The following is a 19000-nucleotide window of genomic DNA, read 5'->3' on the forward strand; positions in this document are numbered from 1 at the left end:
AATTCCCATCATCAACCAGGAGCCTTCTACATACACACCTCAAAGTAAGTGTACAGTAGTTTTCTGGAAACTAACCCCCACGATTATCAAGGATACATGTATCTATCGTTAAATACAACTGAATGAACTCTTACAACCTGAATTAATTGATGGCTGAAAATCACCTTACAATACAGTATAAATAATGCAGAAATTTTCAGGCATAGCTGCATACAGTAATATCTCCGATAGCAGGAATCCCCTAAATCCGGAACTCTCCGATAGCCGTAATTGAAATTTGCTCGGAAAAGCATTCCCAAAGCCGGAATTTTAAAAAAATCCGGCTCTGGGAAAAAAAATTCCGAGGTCGAAAATCGAGAGCATATTCTGAAAATGTCTTGAATAATGACGAAAGCTCAAGTATTTTGGGGAGGGACCAGACCTGATTCAATGTCAGGTGGAGGTAGGGTGGGGGATTAGTGGTCTCCTATCACTGACTTTCTGATGGAATGTCAGGTCACCCTTTCTTGGGTGGGGGATTAGTTGGTCTTATGAACTGAAGATGTCTTGAATAAAAACATTGTAATAAGTATATATATAAATGAGCAAAGTTGTATCCCTTCAACATTACATTACATAACATTTTAAAATATGGAGTTAGAAAGCAGAAAAGTGTGGGTAATTTGATAGATGGAATGGAAAGGAGTGATAACACACACCAGTGTTGCCAAGCGATAAGCTCCTAAACAGCTGATCTTTTAATTTGCCTCCATGCAGTCACACAAGAAGACCCTCACTGGATGCTTGTTGTCTTAATTCCGTGTGTGTGTGTGTGTGTGTGTGTGTGTGTGTGTGTGTGTGTGTGTGTGTGTGTGTGTGTGTGTGTGTGTGTGTGTGTGTGTGTGTGATTAGATATATGAGACGAATATGGCTGTAATATGTAACTCTGTACTATTTACCATTATTGATTCAGGTCTCTGTATTATATGTTTTATAATCATACTCCCTTTTGTCACCGAGTGTTAGTTCAGGCTTTGGGCACATGCGCAGAGAGAGATACCCAGAGAGATTCCAAGACAGGACGCTGTTTACCCCTGTCTTAACTCCTTTTTGTGTTTGTACCAGAAATAGGACTTACGGACTTGACATCAGTGTGGTTCCTTTACCCCTGAGTGTAAGGACCACCTGAGTATCCCACAGTAATAATAATAATAATAATAACAATAATGAATGGTTTATTAATGGAGTTGCAGCCAGTGGCTGAAAATATACAGACTTACATTTGATTTAGACATAATGGTGTGTGTGTGTGTGTGTGTGTGTTTTAACTTGCCAAGCACAATGTAGGATCTGAAGAAGTTGATGAAGTGTTTGTTAAGGAGTCAGGTGGTGAGGTGACATGCCAAGACACTTACACAGCACACAAATTAACAGCACTACTAATCCGTTGTCTTATTACATTTTACATTATAATTTATATTTTTAAATTAATTGATAAATGATGGCTTGAAAGGGCTACTTTTGCAGTTAGACAACTGATCAATGAATAAACCAGGGCCTATGGAGACTCATTACAAATTAGTGATGTCACAAAGCTTTGAAACTGCAACCTCATAAATTATTGCACAACCTATATACCCAAATGTACTGTACTAGGTTAATTACTAAAATTATTATGTAACGTGCAAAATAATGGATGTTTATACTCAAATTAATCGCTATCTTACAAGAATTTCAGCAATGCAAGTTATATTCTCCTAAGTCAAGTTAGTTACATTTTATAACCCCTCTCCCGTTATCCTTAAGTACCGTATGCATTAATCCCCCCACCTCCTCACAACCGGAGAAGGGTGACCGCGACCCCCCCCCCATGGCAAATTCACCGTGTGTGTGTGTGTGTGTGTGTGTGTGTGTGTGTGTGTACATAAGATAAATGACACTATTTCCATACGTACATACGTTGGCCTCCCGCGCAGTCTCACTTTTTTCACTACAGTTGTACCCCACTTAACGCGGTCAATTGAACCCAGAGGGTCCCGAGTTAAGTGAAAACCGCGTTAAGTGAATAACAGAACATATGGGATTAATTCCAATAGAACCCAGCCCGACCCCCAAACTCCACTTTTTGACGACAAATAACTATGTTGTAGTAAAAATAACATCTTAATTTTATGATGGTACATGCACACAATTAATACTTAAGAGAAATAGAGAAATACAGTCGCCAAGTTAATGTCCATTCAAATAATGGACTCAACTCCCTCCCCCTCTTCTCACACTACACTCACTGGCTCTTCCCTCTGAGAAATTTTTGGGGAAAACCAGGTATAGTAATAAATAATTCCTCAAACTAAAGTTAGGATAATATAATTGACATTGCTGGATTCCTTGTAAGACCAGGAATATTTTGAATATAAATGTCATATATTTTTCACAAAAGATAACATATTTACTCAGAATAAACTTTACATCTAAAATTTGTATGTCTAATGCAAAATCTATGATGTTTATATTCAAAATGATCAGCAAATTGTAAGAATTCCAGCAATGTAAATTATATTCTGGCCGGATAATTTGTATGAATTTTATGAGCTAAAACAAATATCTTCAGTTAATAAAAAAAAAAAAATATTCTTCGACACTATCTGTCAATCAAAGTACCCCACCTTGCCTTCCCCCCCTCTTCCAACCGCGTGGTCAGTCCCAACCCTCCCCCCACCCCCCACCAATCCTCCATTCAAGAGTTTTTAACATTTAGTATTAAATAATACCTCAGATTAAAGTTAGGATAATATAATTGACATTGCTGGATTCCTTGTAAGACCAGGAATATTTTGAATATAAATGTCATATATTTTGGACAAAAGATAACATAATTACCTAGAGAACAATTTTTATCTAAAAATTGTATGTTTAATGCAAAATATATGTTGTTTATATTCAAAATGATCACCAAATTATAAGAATTCCAGCAATGTAAATTATATTCTGACCGGGTAATTTGTATGAATTTTATGAGCTAAAACAAATATCTTCAGTTAATAAAAAAAAAAATAATTCTTCACGGGGTAACAGATGGTCGGTCGGTCGGTCCCTCCCTCCCCCCCCCCCACCAACCGTCCCAAGGAGATGTGTGGGATAACCACTAAATTTTAATAAATAATACCTCAAACTAAAGTTAGGATAATATAATTGACATTGCTGGATTCCTTGTAAGACCAGGAATATTTTGAATATAAATGTCATATATTTTGGACAAAAGATAACATAATTACCTAGAGAACAATTTTTATCTAAAAATTGTATGTTTAATGCAAAATATATGTTGTTTATATTCAAAATGATCACCAAATTATAAGAATTCCAGCAATGTAAATTATATTCTGGCTGGGTAATTTGTATGAATTTTATGAGCTAAAACAGGCAGTCAGGCAGGGTGGCGGGTGGGGGGGTGGTGCGAATCTAAAAATAGCTCTCGAGCCGGACACTCACCGCGTATATGATGAAAAATGCCGCGTTAAGTGAAAGTTCAGCTTTGGCAAGGCACCGCGTATATGCGAAAACGCGTTAAGTGAAAGCGCGTTAAGCGGGGTAATACTGTACCAATTTATTGATCACTTTTATTGTATGTACATTACATAACATTAAGTACAAGATACATACAGTACACTATTTTTTACATTAATTTAAGTAAAAGATACATACAGTACACTATTTTTTACATTAATTTTACTAATGTGCATCTATAACCATCATTAGTCTAGGCTTTAATGTACACAAAATCAATACAACAAGCTCTAATATCCCAAATACTATTGGATAATTACTTTGGAAAAATCCCTAAATGGCAACTGGAAGCTGACAGGAATCAGTCCTGTCCATATGGTAGGAGATATCGACTGTACCACCCCCACCCCAACCCCTCACCAAGAGATCAATACACATACATGTATAGTTCATGAAACACATGTCAACTTGTGGCATGATGGATGACTCATTAATGCGTAATATGGTATAAAATCAAGAGATTTTCAGGAATTTTTCTAATATACTTACGTATACAGTATTTATGAAAAGAATACAAATAAAAATAATGATTGGTGACAGCACGGGCCAGGAGGCAAGTTGTCCATATGCCCTCCCTCTACCACCCGTCACCTCCCCCAGTCTACGCACCCAAATCTAGTTTTGTACAGTATCTTAATACTGTACAGTATAATTCATATTCTATTCCTATACAGGTACCTCGTCTTACGACCCACTCGACTTACGACCACCCGGACATACGACCGCCTCAGTCATACCAAAATTTTGAAAAAAAAACCCATTTTTGAGTCCTGGCATTATTGATTGCGCTGTGTACTGACAAAATTTTTGTTTGTAATTCACTTTAAAATGGCTGGCAAGCTTAAAAGTGACAGTTTTGTGGTGCTGAGAAGAAAAAAAAGACACCCATTTTAGATTTTCTATGTATTATTTAAGCCTTAGACCCCGAGTGACGTTCCAGAACGTCTGACTAGCACACCCCAGGTGACATTCCAGAACGTCAGCCTATTTTCCTGCCTTTTTTTTTTTTTGAAATGTTGATTTTTTTTCTTTATTTAACTCCACTTGGGGGGTACTGCCAGCAGCACCCCAACCCGGGGCTTAAGGCTTATGCATTTTTTACTTACAACTAATTTGACTTACGACCTGGATTTGGGTTCCAAACCCCGTCGTAAGTCGGGGACTGCCTGTAATTCATGAGTCAATAATTTATGAGGATGTTCATTATGCAAATTATATTATGTTTTCTTTCATATAAAATTCAGTCAGGAGTAAGGTGAGTAGGTATGAGGAGGGAGGGAGGGGGGAACTGACCGCACACCCCCCCCAAAAAGGGTCCCCATCTTCCCATGCCTGCCATTACCATTGTAAAAAATTTTACTTTGTTTTTTATTTAATAATAAAGACAGTTACTGTAATAATCTGTGCTTATTAATACCTGTACCCTTCATATATAATACTGTACAGTATAATATTTTTTATAATGTATCGGTACTGAAATGATTAAATAAAAACGCAATTTTTTTCTTTCTAAAAACCAGTTTTTGTGATTATAGTCCAGAATGTGTCGTCAAGCTTTATACCTAGGTATGTACAGTCGACCCTCGTTAATTCGGACCCCTTTAATCCAGATTTCGGATAAATCGGACGAAATCTGAACTGTCCATATCAAATTTCTGGTTCTGGGATTGTCCCAGTTGCAATTGGGGTTGCAATTTCAAATTCTGTGTCACTAATAAGAAATAACAAAGTCCCTGGTGCACTCTAAGATTAAGAGAAAACGGACGACTCAGGCGTCCTGAAGTGAGAGAAAACGGATTCCTATGACGGGGCACTCAAATAAAGAGACATGGCTACATGTTATGTGGACTAGCCACTGTACAGTAACCTTTTCATCACTTTGTAATAAACCTCGTTATGCCTATGTGTTTCTGATAATTATCATAACATTATATATTAATATATTTAGCGGTTGTAAAAAAAACACGGCCTCACACATGCCATTCAGACTGACAGACTTGACAAGTTTTACCAACCATAAAGACAGTTGAAGCTTTAAACATCACTCACAATGGATCTTGAATATTCCAACTGTAATCAGACATACCTAAGTTGCCTCAACAATTGCAACCCCAGTTGCAATATCAAATTCTGTGTCACTACTAAGATATAACAGTCTCTGGTGCACTCTAAGATTAAGAGAAAACGGACGACTCAGGAGTGCTGAAGTTAGAGAAAACGGACTCCTATGACAGGGCACTCAAATAAACATACACATAGCTGTATAATGCAATATTAACCCCTAAATCGGTTAATTCAGACAATCGGCTAAAACGGACACCCTTCCCCCCCTATTAATCCGTTTTAACGAGGGTCGACTGTAAATGCTTAATTTGGCAATGGCTAAGCTTACCCGCCATCTATTCTCCTCCCAGTAGGTTTGGGTGAAAAAATTGCCCTATTATTCGACTTGTCATGTAATTTTGATGTCAAATTAATAATTACGAGGTCTGTCCAAAAAGAAACCGAACTTTTTAAAAAAACAAATTTATTGCTTTACTTACAACTTAATCAGACTTATCTCCTTCAAAGTACTCTCCTCCACTGTTGATACACCGCTCCAAACTTTTTTTTCCAGTCCTGGAACGCGTTTTGAGGGATGGTGTGCAGTTCTCGTAGCAAATTTTCTTCTATCTCTTTATCGTTTGAAATCGGCAACCTTTCAGTATGGATTTCAACTTTGGAAAAAAAAGTCCACAGGGGACAAATCCGGAGAGTAGGGCAGCTGGGGGACGATAGTCGTCTCGTGCTTCGCCAAAAAGTCACGGATAAGGAGCGACGCGTGAGCAGGTGCATTGTCATGGTGCAGCATCCAGGTCTTGTTTGTCCACGCCTCAGGCCTCTTCCATCGTACTGCCTCCCTCAAATGCTTAAGGATCTCCAAGTAAAACTCTATATTGGCTGTCTGGCCATGTGGAACAAACTCATGATGAACGACGCCATTCCAATCAAAAAAGACGATCAACATCTCCACATTTCAGCAACTCTGACATCCAGATTTGGGATCGTCTTCGGTGGATGTTCTTCCCCTTTCGAAACGTTGGTACCACACGTGACATTGCATATGGCTCAAACAATCCTCCCCATAAGCCTGTTGCAACATTTGAAAAGCCTCCTTAAAAGTTTTCCCAATTTGAAATAGAATTTCACGCAAACACGTTGCTCTTCAAAGTATTTGTCGGCTCCAAAATATGCTGATATAAGTTATAAAAAAAAAAAATTTAAACCAGTTGCTCATGCACTGCTGCTTGAAAAATTTTAAATTAGGAAATTGACAGCAGATATTTTGTCTGCAATTATGATGTGTCAGTTATTAACTAAGTTTGCGCTGGACTACGAAGAAAATTCAGAAGTGGACAAATGTTTCGCTGCTGCTTTACAAGGGACCCCATATATTTGATATGTTGTTGAAAACCCTAACACTAAAGTCCAGCTAAGGGAGCAAGCCACAAATAATGCTTCAAGTGGTACAGTAGTGCTTATTTATCGCTAAGTTCTTCCTGTCTTTCTCCTGTTTTGTTTGATGAACAATCATTGGTTAAATATAGATCAGCTGTTGAGCAAGATATTAATATTACTGTTCCCAGGAGTCCTCTGACCTTTTGGAAATCTAAAAGAGGAAGGTTTTACAGGGGAACAGGACCAGCTGCTCGGTTCAGTTATCAACCTAGAGAAAACTTTAGAGGAGGAAATAATCAAAGACGTAATAGGGGTGACCGTTTGTTCAGAAGCGGAAGGAGACCTTATTCGACCACATCAGCATCCACTCCCTTCCAATGAAGCCAGACAGCTGGGTCGTCTAGGGGGTTGGGAAAACAGATGGACTTCTTCCATATAGGCTTACAAGACAATCAAAGGGGGCCTCACATGGACTTGGGTGAGGCTCCCTCCCCTAACGTTTCCAAAAAAGGGTAAAAAAACAACCCCCATATTTACAGAATTTGTAATTCAATTAATAAACAGAGGTGTCATAAAACTGTTACAGTCAGAGAAATGTTTCATGTCTCGCCTATTCCCAGTCCTCAAGAAAGGCAGCAACAAATTAAGATGGATTTTGGATCTTTCAGTCCTGAACAAATTTATTACCCAAAAAAAAAAAAGTTTCAAGATGCTCACTTACGATCATCTGAGGCATCTACTTCCACCCAATGCTTGGATCTCAAAGTGGATCTCGAAGATGCATATTATCACGTTCCTGTTGCCCCCAGGTACAGAAAGTTTCTAGTGTTCAAAGTGGGGGATGTACGTTATCAAATCACAGTGATGCCATTCGGTCTGACAATTGCACCAAAAGTCTTTACAAAACTGGCAAATATTCCCAGAAAGATCCTTGCAAAGGAGGGCATAAAAACCTTTGCTTATCTACACGATTGGCTGATAGTGGAAAACTCTTTCGAAGATTGTCAAAGGGCGACCCAACATACACTAGTACTATTTCAAAACCTGGGATTAAAGATAAACCAGGTCAAATCAAATTTAATACCATGTCAAAAGTGGGATTGGTTAGGTCTCCAGTGGGATACAAATCAGCAGTCAGTCAGTCAGTACCAGAAGCAAAAGTAACAGATGTGATAAACCAAGTAGAAGCCTTTTGTGTAAAGCACAAGGTTTCTTGGCACAATTGGGAAAAACTTCTGGGTCTGTTGAATTTTGCCACAATAGTGGTTCCATTGGGAAAGTTAAGGAAAAAGCAACTATCCCATCTGGGCTCGAAGTTGCTCCACAGAAGCAGAAATATTGCTTCTTCTCTCCCTATTCAGATAAAGAATCATCTGTTATGGTGGACAAAGTTGGACAATCTAATCGGTTCCTCTCCCTGGGTTCCGCCTCAAACAGGTATGGTCGTTTGTACGTATGCGTCCGAAATAGGATGGGGATACCATTCCTCAATAGGGGAATTCAGTCAAGGGGACAAACACATAAATGTAAAAGAATTAGCAGTGGTCCTATTCTTTTTGTCGGTAAACCCAAATTTACAAAGTATAACGATCCTGTTTGCCATGGACAACAAAACGGCAGTGTTTTGTCTCAATCATCAAGGCTCAACCAGGTTTTGGCCCCTTCTACAACTGTCAGAAAAAATCTTCAGTGTTTGTGTAACACAAACACTTTACCTCAAAGCAACTTATATACCGGGAGTATAAAACAATTGGGCAGATGCGCTGTCCCGTCTCCGGCCAGTATCGAAAGAAACAGATGATCCCTAAAGGTATCAGAGTTCAAGAGTCTAGTGAAGAAGTTTGGGACTCCAAAGATAGATCTGTTTGCCTCCCTAACAAATTACAAGATGCAACTTTATGCATCTCTGGAGAGGTCGAATCTTTTAGGAAATGCCCTTCTCTTACATTGGAACCTTTGGAATTCAATCAATCTGTTCCCACCTGTGAAAATATTGCCCAAAGTGGTTCACAAATTCAGATCCTTCCAAGGCAAGGTCCTCTTAATTGCACCATACTGGATCATACAACCTTGGTGCCTAGATCTGTTGGACTGGTGCCCAAATCCGCTACAATTGCAACAAGGATGTCTATACCAGGTACTACATTCTCAGTTCGAGATATCCTTGGCACTTCACGCTTGGAGTTTCTCAAAAGGAGTTTAAATAGGTTGTTGGGTAATCCCAATATAGCTAACCAAGTATTAGCAGGTCAATAGATCTCAAACTTCTATGCAATATGAGAAAGCTTGGAATCTTTTTCAACAATTTATCAAGTTAACAACTCCAGAATCATTGTCGGAAACAGTTGTGTTAGAATTTTTAGAATTTCTGTTCAGAGTTAAAGGCCTTCAAGGATCGACGATTGCATCTTATAAATCAGCATTGGTTGACCCTCTGGTGTGGGGTTTTAATATTACTTTGAACCCAAGGATTTATTAAATGCTAAGATCGTCCTTTTTCATTCAGAGACCCCCTCGGCCTAAGAGAATCCCACCTTGGTCTCTGGAAAAAGTTACTAAATTTCTTATGGGGCCTAATTACAATATAAATCTGAACAGGGATAAATTACTACCAATAATCCATCATTATTGGTATTCTCTGAGTAGGATGTTACCCTTTTTCCTACGGAGATCCTAAGAAAAAATGAAAGGGAAGATTTCCAAGCTCAACCTATTAGGATAAAACACCTAATGGATGAGACAAGGGTTCCTCATATATTGTGCCCAGTTAAAAATCTTCAGGAATGGTTATCCAGATTCCCTAATCAATGCCCCTATGTTTTCTCATCCAGGGATGTTAAGAAATTGTCTTCTAGTCAAATGACAAAATCTTTATTTCAATTAGTGAATCTAGCAGACCCTGGCAAGAAATTTTTGGCACATGACACTACGAATACACAGGGTCTGAGGCCTTTCTGCGGCATATGAGCCTCAGTCAGATCAAGGAAATGGGCTTTTGGAGATCGTCAAAAACTTTCAAAGACAACTTCTCCATCAACATAATAAAGTGAGTATCCTAATTGAGATATGTAAATTAACATTTTACCTTCCGGTAAATGTTGCTAATTTTGGAAATATTCTACACGGTTTATAATCATAATCTGGACCTAAGTTAGCAGAGCCTTGTATGCAAAGTCACCTCCCTCTCCACCTCCTGCTCGGGTATTCAAAGCTAAGCGTTGCATTCTGAGGTTGAACAAAAAGCTGTTTTTTTCTAAAAACCAGTTTTTGTGATATAACCCAGAATGCGACGTCGATAACCCACCCATCTCCACCCCTCGAGAGTTGACTTTTGTTTACTGCTCGCTCTAAGGCAAGAGATGACGGTGGCAGTGCGTGCGATGGGGGGTGAGGGGGGGGGGAAACAAAAGGCCCGCCAAGCTGCGACTGTTTATGCTAGTGATGCTGACGTCACCACTCACAAGCCCAGCAGCCTCCGTGCCCAAGGCTTTTTTTTTCTTTTTTTATATACATATCGGAAAGTAATTATTATTTATATGAAAATGTATTTATTTTATTTTATTCGATTTTCGTCGTAAATACGAAGAAAATAATGGCATAAATTGAATTGGGTCCTAAATTAACCAGGGTCTTAAATATGAATCGTCGTTAGTAAAACCGTCATTATCGAAGGCTATCCGTTACAGTATTGTTCAAACACACACATCATCTTGTTATATCTACTGTATACTGTACAGTACCAGGAACTTTCAAAAAGGCCCACTGGACATATACACATTATTAGAAATGAATTCTATAAAAAGGAAAGTGTAAAAATATACCAGTACATAACACAAAACAAAACTAAGATATAATGTTGCACAGGCAGTCCCTGACTTACGACAGGGATACGTTCCTGGACCCTGATTGTGAGTTGATTTCTTTTGAAGTAAGAACAGTGTTAATTCTATAGTTTAGGTTAGGTTAAAGCACAACCCTGCCTATACAAAACAACAATAATATCCTATACATAACAAATAATGTAAATACTGTAAATAAAGTGAGGTTAAACAATACAGAATAATGAAAATAATGTAAAAATTTGGATTTCAATTAAAAATTTTTGCAATGAATGTAATGGGATCTCGTTCGTAAGTGTGGATGATTGTAAGTCAGACGGTTGTAACTTGAGGAATGCCTGTAATTAGGATTAATCAGCCGGACACCAGATATCCAGTTGATACAAATAATCGGGTATCCGGTATCCAGCTATCCGGGAAATTTACAATCCGGCTCATCCCTAGACATGTCTTGCTGGAATGGATATATACATACACAACCATAATGGGTTAAATAGTCAGGGAATTTGTCAGAATTCAGTCATGGCAACCATATGTAAGGAACTTGTCAACATACTTGGATATAATGATTATGCAACTGCTGTAGTCTCTCAAGCCCACTACTAAGAGTTGCTGACTCATTTTCTAGTTCTTCTTGTTTTTCTTGAACCAGCACCATATCTTGTGGTCGCACACCTTCATCAAGCTCCAAAGTATGTTGAAAATCCTGTAACAAAAATATTTTTCCATTGACAAAGAGCATTCTCCCCTACATATCAGTATGTATCTCTAACACACCTTTATAAATTCCTCCCCTAGCACTCTTTCTCATGCACAAACAGCTTTTTCTATCATTCCACATGATGAATTATAGTGACAAATACAGTATTATCTCTCTATACCAAAATAATTGATGAGCAGTCTGATATAGGGAGTCCTTCAGTAGAAAACAAATTTGAAAAACTCATCCAATACTAAACTTTGTTCGGTATACTTATCCCCCCCCTCCCCCGTATTTGTGAAATCCATAAGTGATATCTCCATTAGCCAGAACAATTGGTGCAGAGTACTTCCAGGGATGAGAGCTTTCCAGTTGTGCAGACAACTTTCTCAAATCCGGAAAAATTATTTATACAGTGATCCCTCGGTTAACGAGCGCCTCGGTTAACGAAATTTCGGTTAACGAATTACCTTTCATAAGATTCTTCACTTCGGTTAACGCGCAATCCCTCAATTAACGAATTCCTTACAAGCGCCCATCAACATGTTTTCGCTTGCTCACTAGCTGTCGTATTAGTCCGCCAATACAGTAATCGGTTCTAGGGCTTAAATTCCTTACCATTTTAGTAAATGTCAAGAAGGTTGCACTATTCAATCATTTTAAAAATTCTATTGTGGGGTACGGGATGTTTTGGTTCACACTCAGGATGGGATGGAGAAAGGAAACTCACAATGTGCTCTCTGTATACATGTTGTATTGGATGTACAATGCAGCTTGGTGCTGGGAAGTGGCAGCGTGGTTACAAGCGTGATGTAGAGAGAGCTGGTTGGTGAGGATGCTCAGAGGAGGACTAGCTTGTGGGTCGCCATGCTCGCCGGCGGGAGCGAGGGCCGCCAGGCAGAAGCGGAGGAGGTGGTGTTGCTTGCTGCGGCTGTAGCTAGAAGAAGAGATTGGTCACCACAAGGTCAGGTCTTAAATAGTGGAGGTAGGCGTGGCTTAGTAGTTGACCTCCGTCATGTAAGGCGGCGCTGGTTGACCTAGACCACGAGGCATACACTGGGGAATTCGCGGGGTCGGCTACTCAGCGACAAACAGCGTTTGTAGGGGAGAAATCCACTACAATACTCCCTCCTTCCCTCCAGGCGGTGTAGGAGACTTGTTGTCTGCAGGGTTGCATGGCACATGTGAGGCAGAACAGGCGGTGCATGCCTCATGTGAGACATAACGGCGAGGGCATAGATGAGCCGGCTGCTAGAGGAGACAACTGTCTAGATACACAATATCTGTGGGAGTAGAGAGGGAGAAAAGGGTGTGTGGAGGTGATGAATGTTGTGCTTCCCTCACGGCAGGTACAGAGTCGTCAGATGCGCCTGCTGGGGTGTGTGGGCCTGGGTCAGGAGCAGGGGCTGCATCAGCAGAAGCGGATGAGGGCTTGTGACAGTAGCTGGGTCCACGACAGCAGCAGGGTGCAGGACAGTAGCAGGGAGTAGCTGAGGGAGAAAAGAGGGGTGTGTGGGTCCGCACTCAGGCGCATGGGCCGCGTTGGGAGCAGGGGCTGCATCAGGAGGAGCGGCAGGGGGAACTGCTGGGCCGGGGGCGGCATCTGAGGCAGGACGGGTGTACTGGGGTCGGTAGGACGTGGTGCTTGGGGCAGGAAGAGGAGCTGGTGTCTGCTTAGAGAAGCAGTGCTGCTCTAGGGTGTCTAACCTGCGGTATAGAGACAGTAGCTGTAGAGCCAATGAGAGTTGCTTCTGGGTGGATAAGCCAGTCGTCCATGTTGCTTGAAGACTGGGAGCGTGATCTGTTTCTCCTCCATCCTGTGTGAGTGCGAATCTCCGGGGGTCACCATTTGTGGGGTACGGGATGTTTGGTTCACACTCAGGATGGGATGGAGAAAGGAAACTCACAATGTGCTCTCTGTATACATGTTGTATTGGATGTACAATGCAGCTTGGTGCTGGGAAGTGGCAGCGTGGTTACAAGCGTGATGTAGAGAGAGCTGGTTGGTGAGGATGCTCAGAGGAGGACTAGCTTGTGGGTCGCCATGCTCGCCGGCGGGAGCGAGGGCCGCCAGGCAGAAGCGGAGGAGGTGGTGTTGCTTGCTGCGGCTGTAGCTAGAAGAAGAGAGTGGTCACCATGAGGTCAGGTCTTAAATAGCGGAGGTAGGCGTGGCTTAGTAGTTGACCTCCGTCATGTAAGGCGGCGCTGGTTGACCTAGACCACGAGGCATACACTGGGGAATTCGCGGGGTCGGCTACTTAGCGACAAACAGCGTTTGTAGGGGAGAAATCCACTACACTATATTAAATTTTTTAGTCATTTTAACAATTATTGAACATAATTGAAGTACAGGAAACTAGTTTTATGCGCGCCAAACAACCACTCAACACACCAAGCTTGGCGTCAGTTTGTTTACAGATTCAGAGGAAGGAACATCTTGTTTGAGACTCTTCAACATATATGCTTTTTTTCTGTTTCCAGTCAAATTATTGGTCATTTTGAAATATATTTTACATATTGATAATATATAGTGCAGTACAGTGTTGATTTAAAGAAAATAATCTTGAATTACACCAAGTGAACTAAAATTTTATGGGTGAAATGGCGGCATGGGGTGACTTCTCTTCCACCCCAATGCCTTCTCTTCTCCCTTCTCCACTCCCATTCAAATTCCCATCATCATCATCATCAACCAGGAGCCTTCTACATGCACACCTCAAAGTAAGTGTACTTTACTGCATTTATTTTTCGTTTTTATGTAATTTTCGGTGAGCTGGAACCAATTACCCAAAAACCCATTGAAACAATGGTTTTGGTTAACGAGCAACCTTCTGGAACGAATTGTGCTCATTAACCAAGGGACCACTGTACCCAGAATTTTTTCCAGTTACAGGGAAAGTTCTTAGTAGATTTAAGTACAAGTTTCTCAACTAATATTTTTGGGTAGATATATGTAACTTTCTTCATTTATTTTCACTCATTTGCATGCACACACCATCCTAAATGCATAATGTGAAAAAATGTAAAAGATATAATTGTCCTAAGGGCAAACCTATACTGTACTCAAATGTACTAAATAATTACTAAATTTTTGTCTTGTGCAAACTATAGCATGTTTATATTCAAATTAATCACCATCTTATTAGAATTCCAGTAATGTGAGATATATTCTCCTAAGTCAGTTCAGTGACATTTTATAATCGAAAAAGTTAAACTCCCTCTATGTGACAGATAAATAAATACCACTAAGTAACCTTCAGTGCCGGCTGGTCAATACCTCACCCAACCTTACCCCCCCCCCCTTCCTTCCTCCTGCCTGGCAGTCAACCTCATCTCCCCTTTCTCAGGGTAAAATTAGTTTTAGGCTTAAAGTTCTTACTCTTATAAAATTTCACAGACTAAGCTTAGCAGAATATAACTTGCATTGCTGGAATCCTTGCAAGATAGTGAATAATTTGAGTGCAGACATTAAATATTTTGCAAAAAAAATATATAAAAATTTTAGTCCTTTGGTGTACAGTGGTCCCTCGGTTAACGAGCACAATTCATTCCAAAAGGTTGCTCGTTAACTGAAAAACTGGTTAACCGAAACCATTGTTTCAATGGGTTTTTTGGGTAATTGGTTCCAGCTCACCAAAAATGGCCTAAAATCAACAAAAAAGGAAGTAAAGTACATTTACTTTGAGGTGTGTATGTATAAGGCTCCTGGATGATGATGATGATGATGATGATGATGAGAATTAGAATGGGGGTGGAGGAGAAGGGAGAAGAGAAGGCATTGGCGTGGAAGAGAAGTCACCCCATGGCGCCATTTCACCCATAAAATTTTAGTTCTCTTTGTGTAATTTAAGATGATTTTCTTTAAATCAACACTGCACTGCATTATATATTGTCAATATGTAAAATAAATTTCAAAATGACCAATAATTTGCTTGGAAACAGAAAAAAGCGTTTAGTTGAAGAGAGTCTCAAGCAAGATGTTACCTCCACTGAAAAGACAGAGACTGACGCCTGTTTGGTGTGTTGACAGGCTGTTTGGCGCGCATAAAACTAGTTTCCTGTACTTCAATTATGTTCAATAATTGTTAAAATGACTAAAAAATTTAATATTAAACATTTAAAATTATTAAATAGTATAAACTTCCACCCTTGGGTTTCTATTTGTTCTCAGCAAAAAGGCCAGAGTTGAGTTTGTCTCTTCATAACTTTATTTGATGTCCTCAGTAGCGGGTTCCGGCGAACTTTAGCGAGGCTGCTAGACTTAGCATTCCTTCCGGAATGTTGACCTTCTGGTCTTACTAGCAATCTAGAGTTATGTTGAAATGGACTTTACACTTTCTATGGGTTATATGAGACCAATTCAGGGTGGAATTCTCAACCCAATGAATATTGCTAGAGTAACAGTGAACGTTGCTGCCAATAGAGCGCTATGTTAGCGGCTCAACACTGTCAACCCTGCTGGGTGATAGTGCACACATAGGAATTTTCCCTTAAGCATTTACTTGGGGATAATGTCTGTGCCCCTGATTGGCAACAAATAAAGATCTTGATGATCCCTCTCAATAAATGTTCTGAATGAAATTATTTTATAAAAACAAATTTAAACTAAATAAGTTTCATTGAGCTAAGGGATACTTGATAAATAAGAGTCGGGAGACAGATATGAAATAGTGAGTTATTGTTTATATTTGTCATAGGAGTGACTTGTGTATATCATTATCTTACAAATAATATAACATTTATGAGTCATATTGATTAAGTTTGGGAGAAAATGCTTTCTCCCTTAATTATTTTTATTACTTTGTGTTATAATGATATAATGTGACTCATGGTATCCTCCTAGTTCAGGTGAGTGATGTGCAACTGGAGGATGAAGGTCAGGAGTCCGGGCCTATGGATAACGGAGGAGACTATGGAACTGTCCCTGAGGAGATACTATTGAGTGATGAGCTACAAGGACTAGAAAGTTCAGCTCAGGCACTACATTCAAGGAATTGTCTGTGAGTAGAGAATTTGAATTCAGAAGTAGTAGTTTCACCCAAGACCCAGGGGAGCCATACTACATGTAATTATAAAAAAATGTACAGCGACTTGGATTACTAAGATAGATCCTCATGTGGCTTGCATAATTCATGGCAGCTGTGTCTCAAATAACCTATTTTCACCAATGGATTGTGCAATTTGTTATGATCAAATTTTTCAATTTCATCAAGCTACAAGTGATAAGAAAGATTTATTGCAATTACAAATTAAAAATAGGTGGAATAAGGCCTTGAAGAGTAAATTTTTGAATGTACAACAATGGAAAGATCCCAAGTTGACAGAAAGTTTAGGTTTATTGGTGTTAGGTAAAAGACTTAATCCCCACTTAGACAAGACTGCTCCTGCTAAGAAAAATAAGTTATTGGACCCTCCAGACAGTGGGGCAGTAGGAAGTCTACAAAAACCTCTATCTACTCAATCTGATTTCAGAGGATTCCAGGATCAGGACGATGAGCCTGGTTCTAATCATAGTATCCAGTCTCTTGAGCAGGAAGAACCTATTGAGACTGACTTCATCCTATCCACATCTTGGCAACCACTTCCACCTGGGGCAAAAGTGTTGGTTACTGCGAGTGGAAACAAGCTGCTGTCGACTGACACGCAGCTGCTGGATAATATTGAGTGTAAGGTTGATTCTAACAGGCCATGGATAACATTGGTAAGAGTTAAGTCTTCTTTGTTCACTAATCCATCTGAATCTGTGGATTCCTTATTCAAGATATATGATGAAAATGTCTTTAAGCTTCCTGATATCTCAGCAACTACAAAGAGAGAGGAAGGACATGCAACTTTGGGTTATCATTCTTTGTTTTTGGAGAGTGATACTACACTTTCTTGGCCTGATATTTGCCCAAAGATGATCTCTGAAATAGACGAAGTCTGGGCTAATTTATTGAAAGACTTAACATTCATTCCAGCTGACAGGAATGCTCACAAGTTTAGTTTTTTGAAGTTCCAATTTAATGACGAAAAGAGTTCCTTATATGATCTTTCCCAATATTTGTCGGCTTCAAAATATGTTGATATAAGCTATGAAAAAAAAAATTGAAACTAGCTGCCCCTGCACTGCTGCTTGAAGAATTTAAAATTAGGAAATTGGCAGCAGACGTTTGGTCTGCAATTATGATGTGTCAGTTATTAACTAAGTTTGTGCTGGACTATGAAGAAAATTCAAAAGTAGACAAATGTTTTGTTGCTGCTCTACAAGGAATCCCATATTCCCTGTACAACTCATTTTTAGATCATTTGTTGAAAGCCCTAAGACTGAAAGTCCACCTAAGGAAACGAGCAACAAATAATGCTTCAAGTGGTAGCGCTTATTTGTTGATACGTTCTTTTCCGTTTTCTCCTGCTTTGTTTGGTGAGCAATCATTTATTAATTATAGATCATCTTTGGAGAATACTATTAATATTAATGTCCCCAGGAGTCCTAAAACATTTCGGAAAACTAGGAGAAGAAGGTTTTACAGGGGAACAGGACCAGCTACCCGGGTCAGTTATAAACCTAGGGGAAATTTTAGAGGAGGAAATAATCAAAGAAGTAATAGAGGTGGCCATTTGTTCAGAAACGGAAGGAAACCTTATTCCACCACCTCAGCAACTTCCCCCTTCCAATGAAGCCAGACAGCTGGGTCATCTAAGGGGTTGGGAGAACAGATGGACTTCTTCCATGTGGGCTTACAAGACAATCAAAAGGGGTCTCACATGGACTTGGTAGAGGCGCCCTCCCCCAGCATTCCCAAAGGGTCAAAAACCAACCCCATTACTTACAAAATTTGTATGTCAACTACTAAACAGAGGTGTCATAGAACCGTTGCAGTCAGAGAAATGTTTCATGTCTCGCCTATTCCCAGTCCCCAAGAAAGGCAGCGACAAATTAAGATGGATTTTGGATCTTTCAATCCTAAACAAATTTATTCCCAAAAGAAGTTTCAAGACGCTCACTTACGACCATCTGAGGCATCTAATTCCGCCCAATGCTTGGATCTCAAAAGTGGATCTCGAAGGTGCCTATTATCACGTTCCTGTTGCTCCCAGGTACAAAAAATTTCTGGTGTTCAAAGTAGGGGAATTAAGTTATCAATTCACAGTGATGCCATTCGGTCTGACAATTGCACCAAAAGTCTTTACAGAACTGGCAAATATTCCCAGAAAGATCCTTGCAAAGGAGGGCATAAGAACCTTTGCTTATCTAGACGATTGGCTGATAATGCGGAAACTCTTTCACAGATTGTCAAAGGGCGACCCAACGTCCACTAGTACTATTTCAATACCTTGGTTTAAAGATAACCAGGTCAAATCAAATTTAATACCATATCAAAAATTGGATTGGTTAGGCCTCCACTAGGATACAAATCAGCAGTCAGTCAGTTTACCAGGAACAAAAGTAACAGATTTGATAAACAAAGTAGAAGCCTTTTGTGTAAAGTACAAG

At 39.7% G+C, this 19000-nt stretch overlaps 1 protein-coding gene across 3 annotated transcripts in view; it reads right to left on the reverse strand.

The window, feature by feature from the left end:
• Positions 1 to 19000, reverse strand: part of LOC121879040 (kinetochore protein NDC80 homolog) — a 103321-nt gene that overhangs the window by 34639 nt on the left and 49682 nt on the right. For all 3 annotated transcript variants that reach the window (XM_042385524.1, XM_042385522.1, XM_042385523.1), the window contains exon 7: positions 11380 to 11529. In XM_042385524.1, the coding sequence (XP_042241458.1) occupies positions 11380 to 11529 (150 nt within the window). The remainder of the gene's footprint in view (positions 1 to 11379; positions 11530 to 19000) is intronic.

This window comes from Homarus americanus, unplaced genomic scaffold (genome assembly GCF_018991925.1).
Source record: "Homarus americanus isolate GMGI-L3 unplaced genomic scaffold, GMGI_Hamer_2.0 scaffold4060, whole genome shotgun sequence".
NCBI classification, from domain to species: Eukaryota; Metazoa; Arthropoda; class Malacostraca; order Decapoda; family Nephropidae; genus Homarus; species Homarus americanus.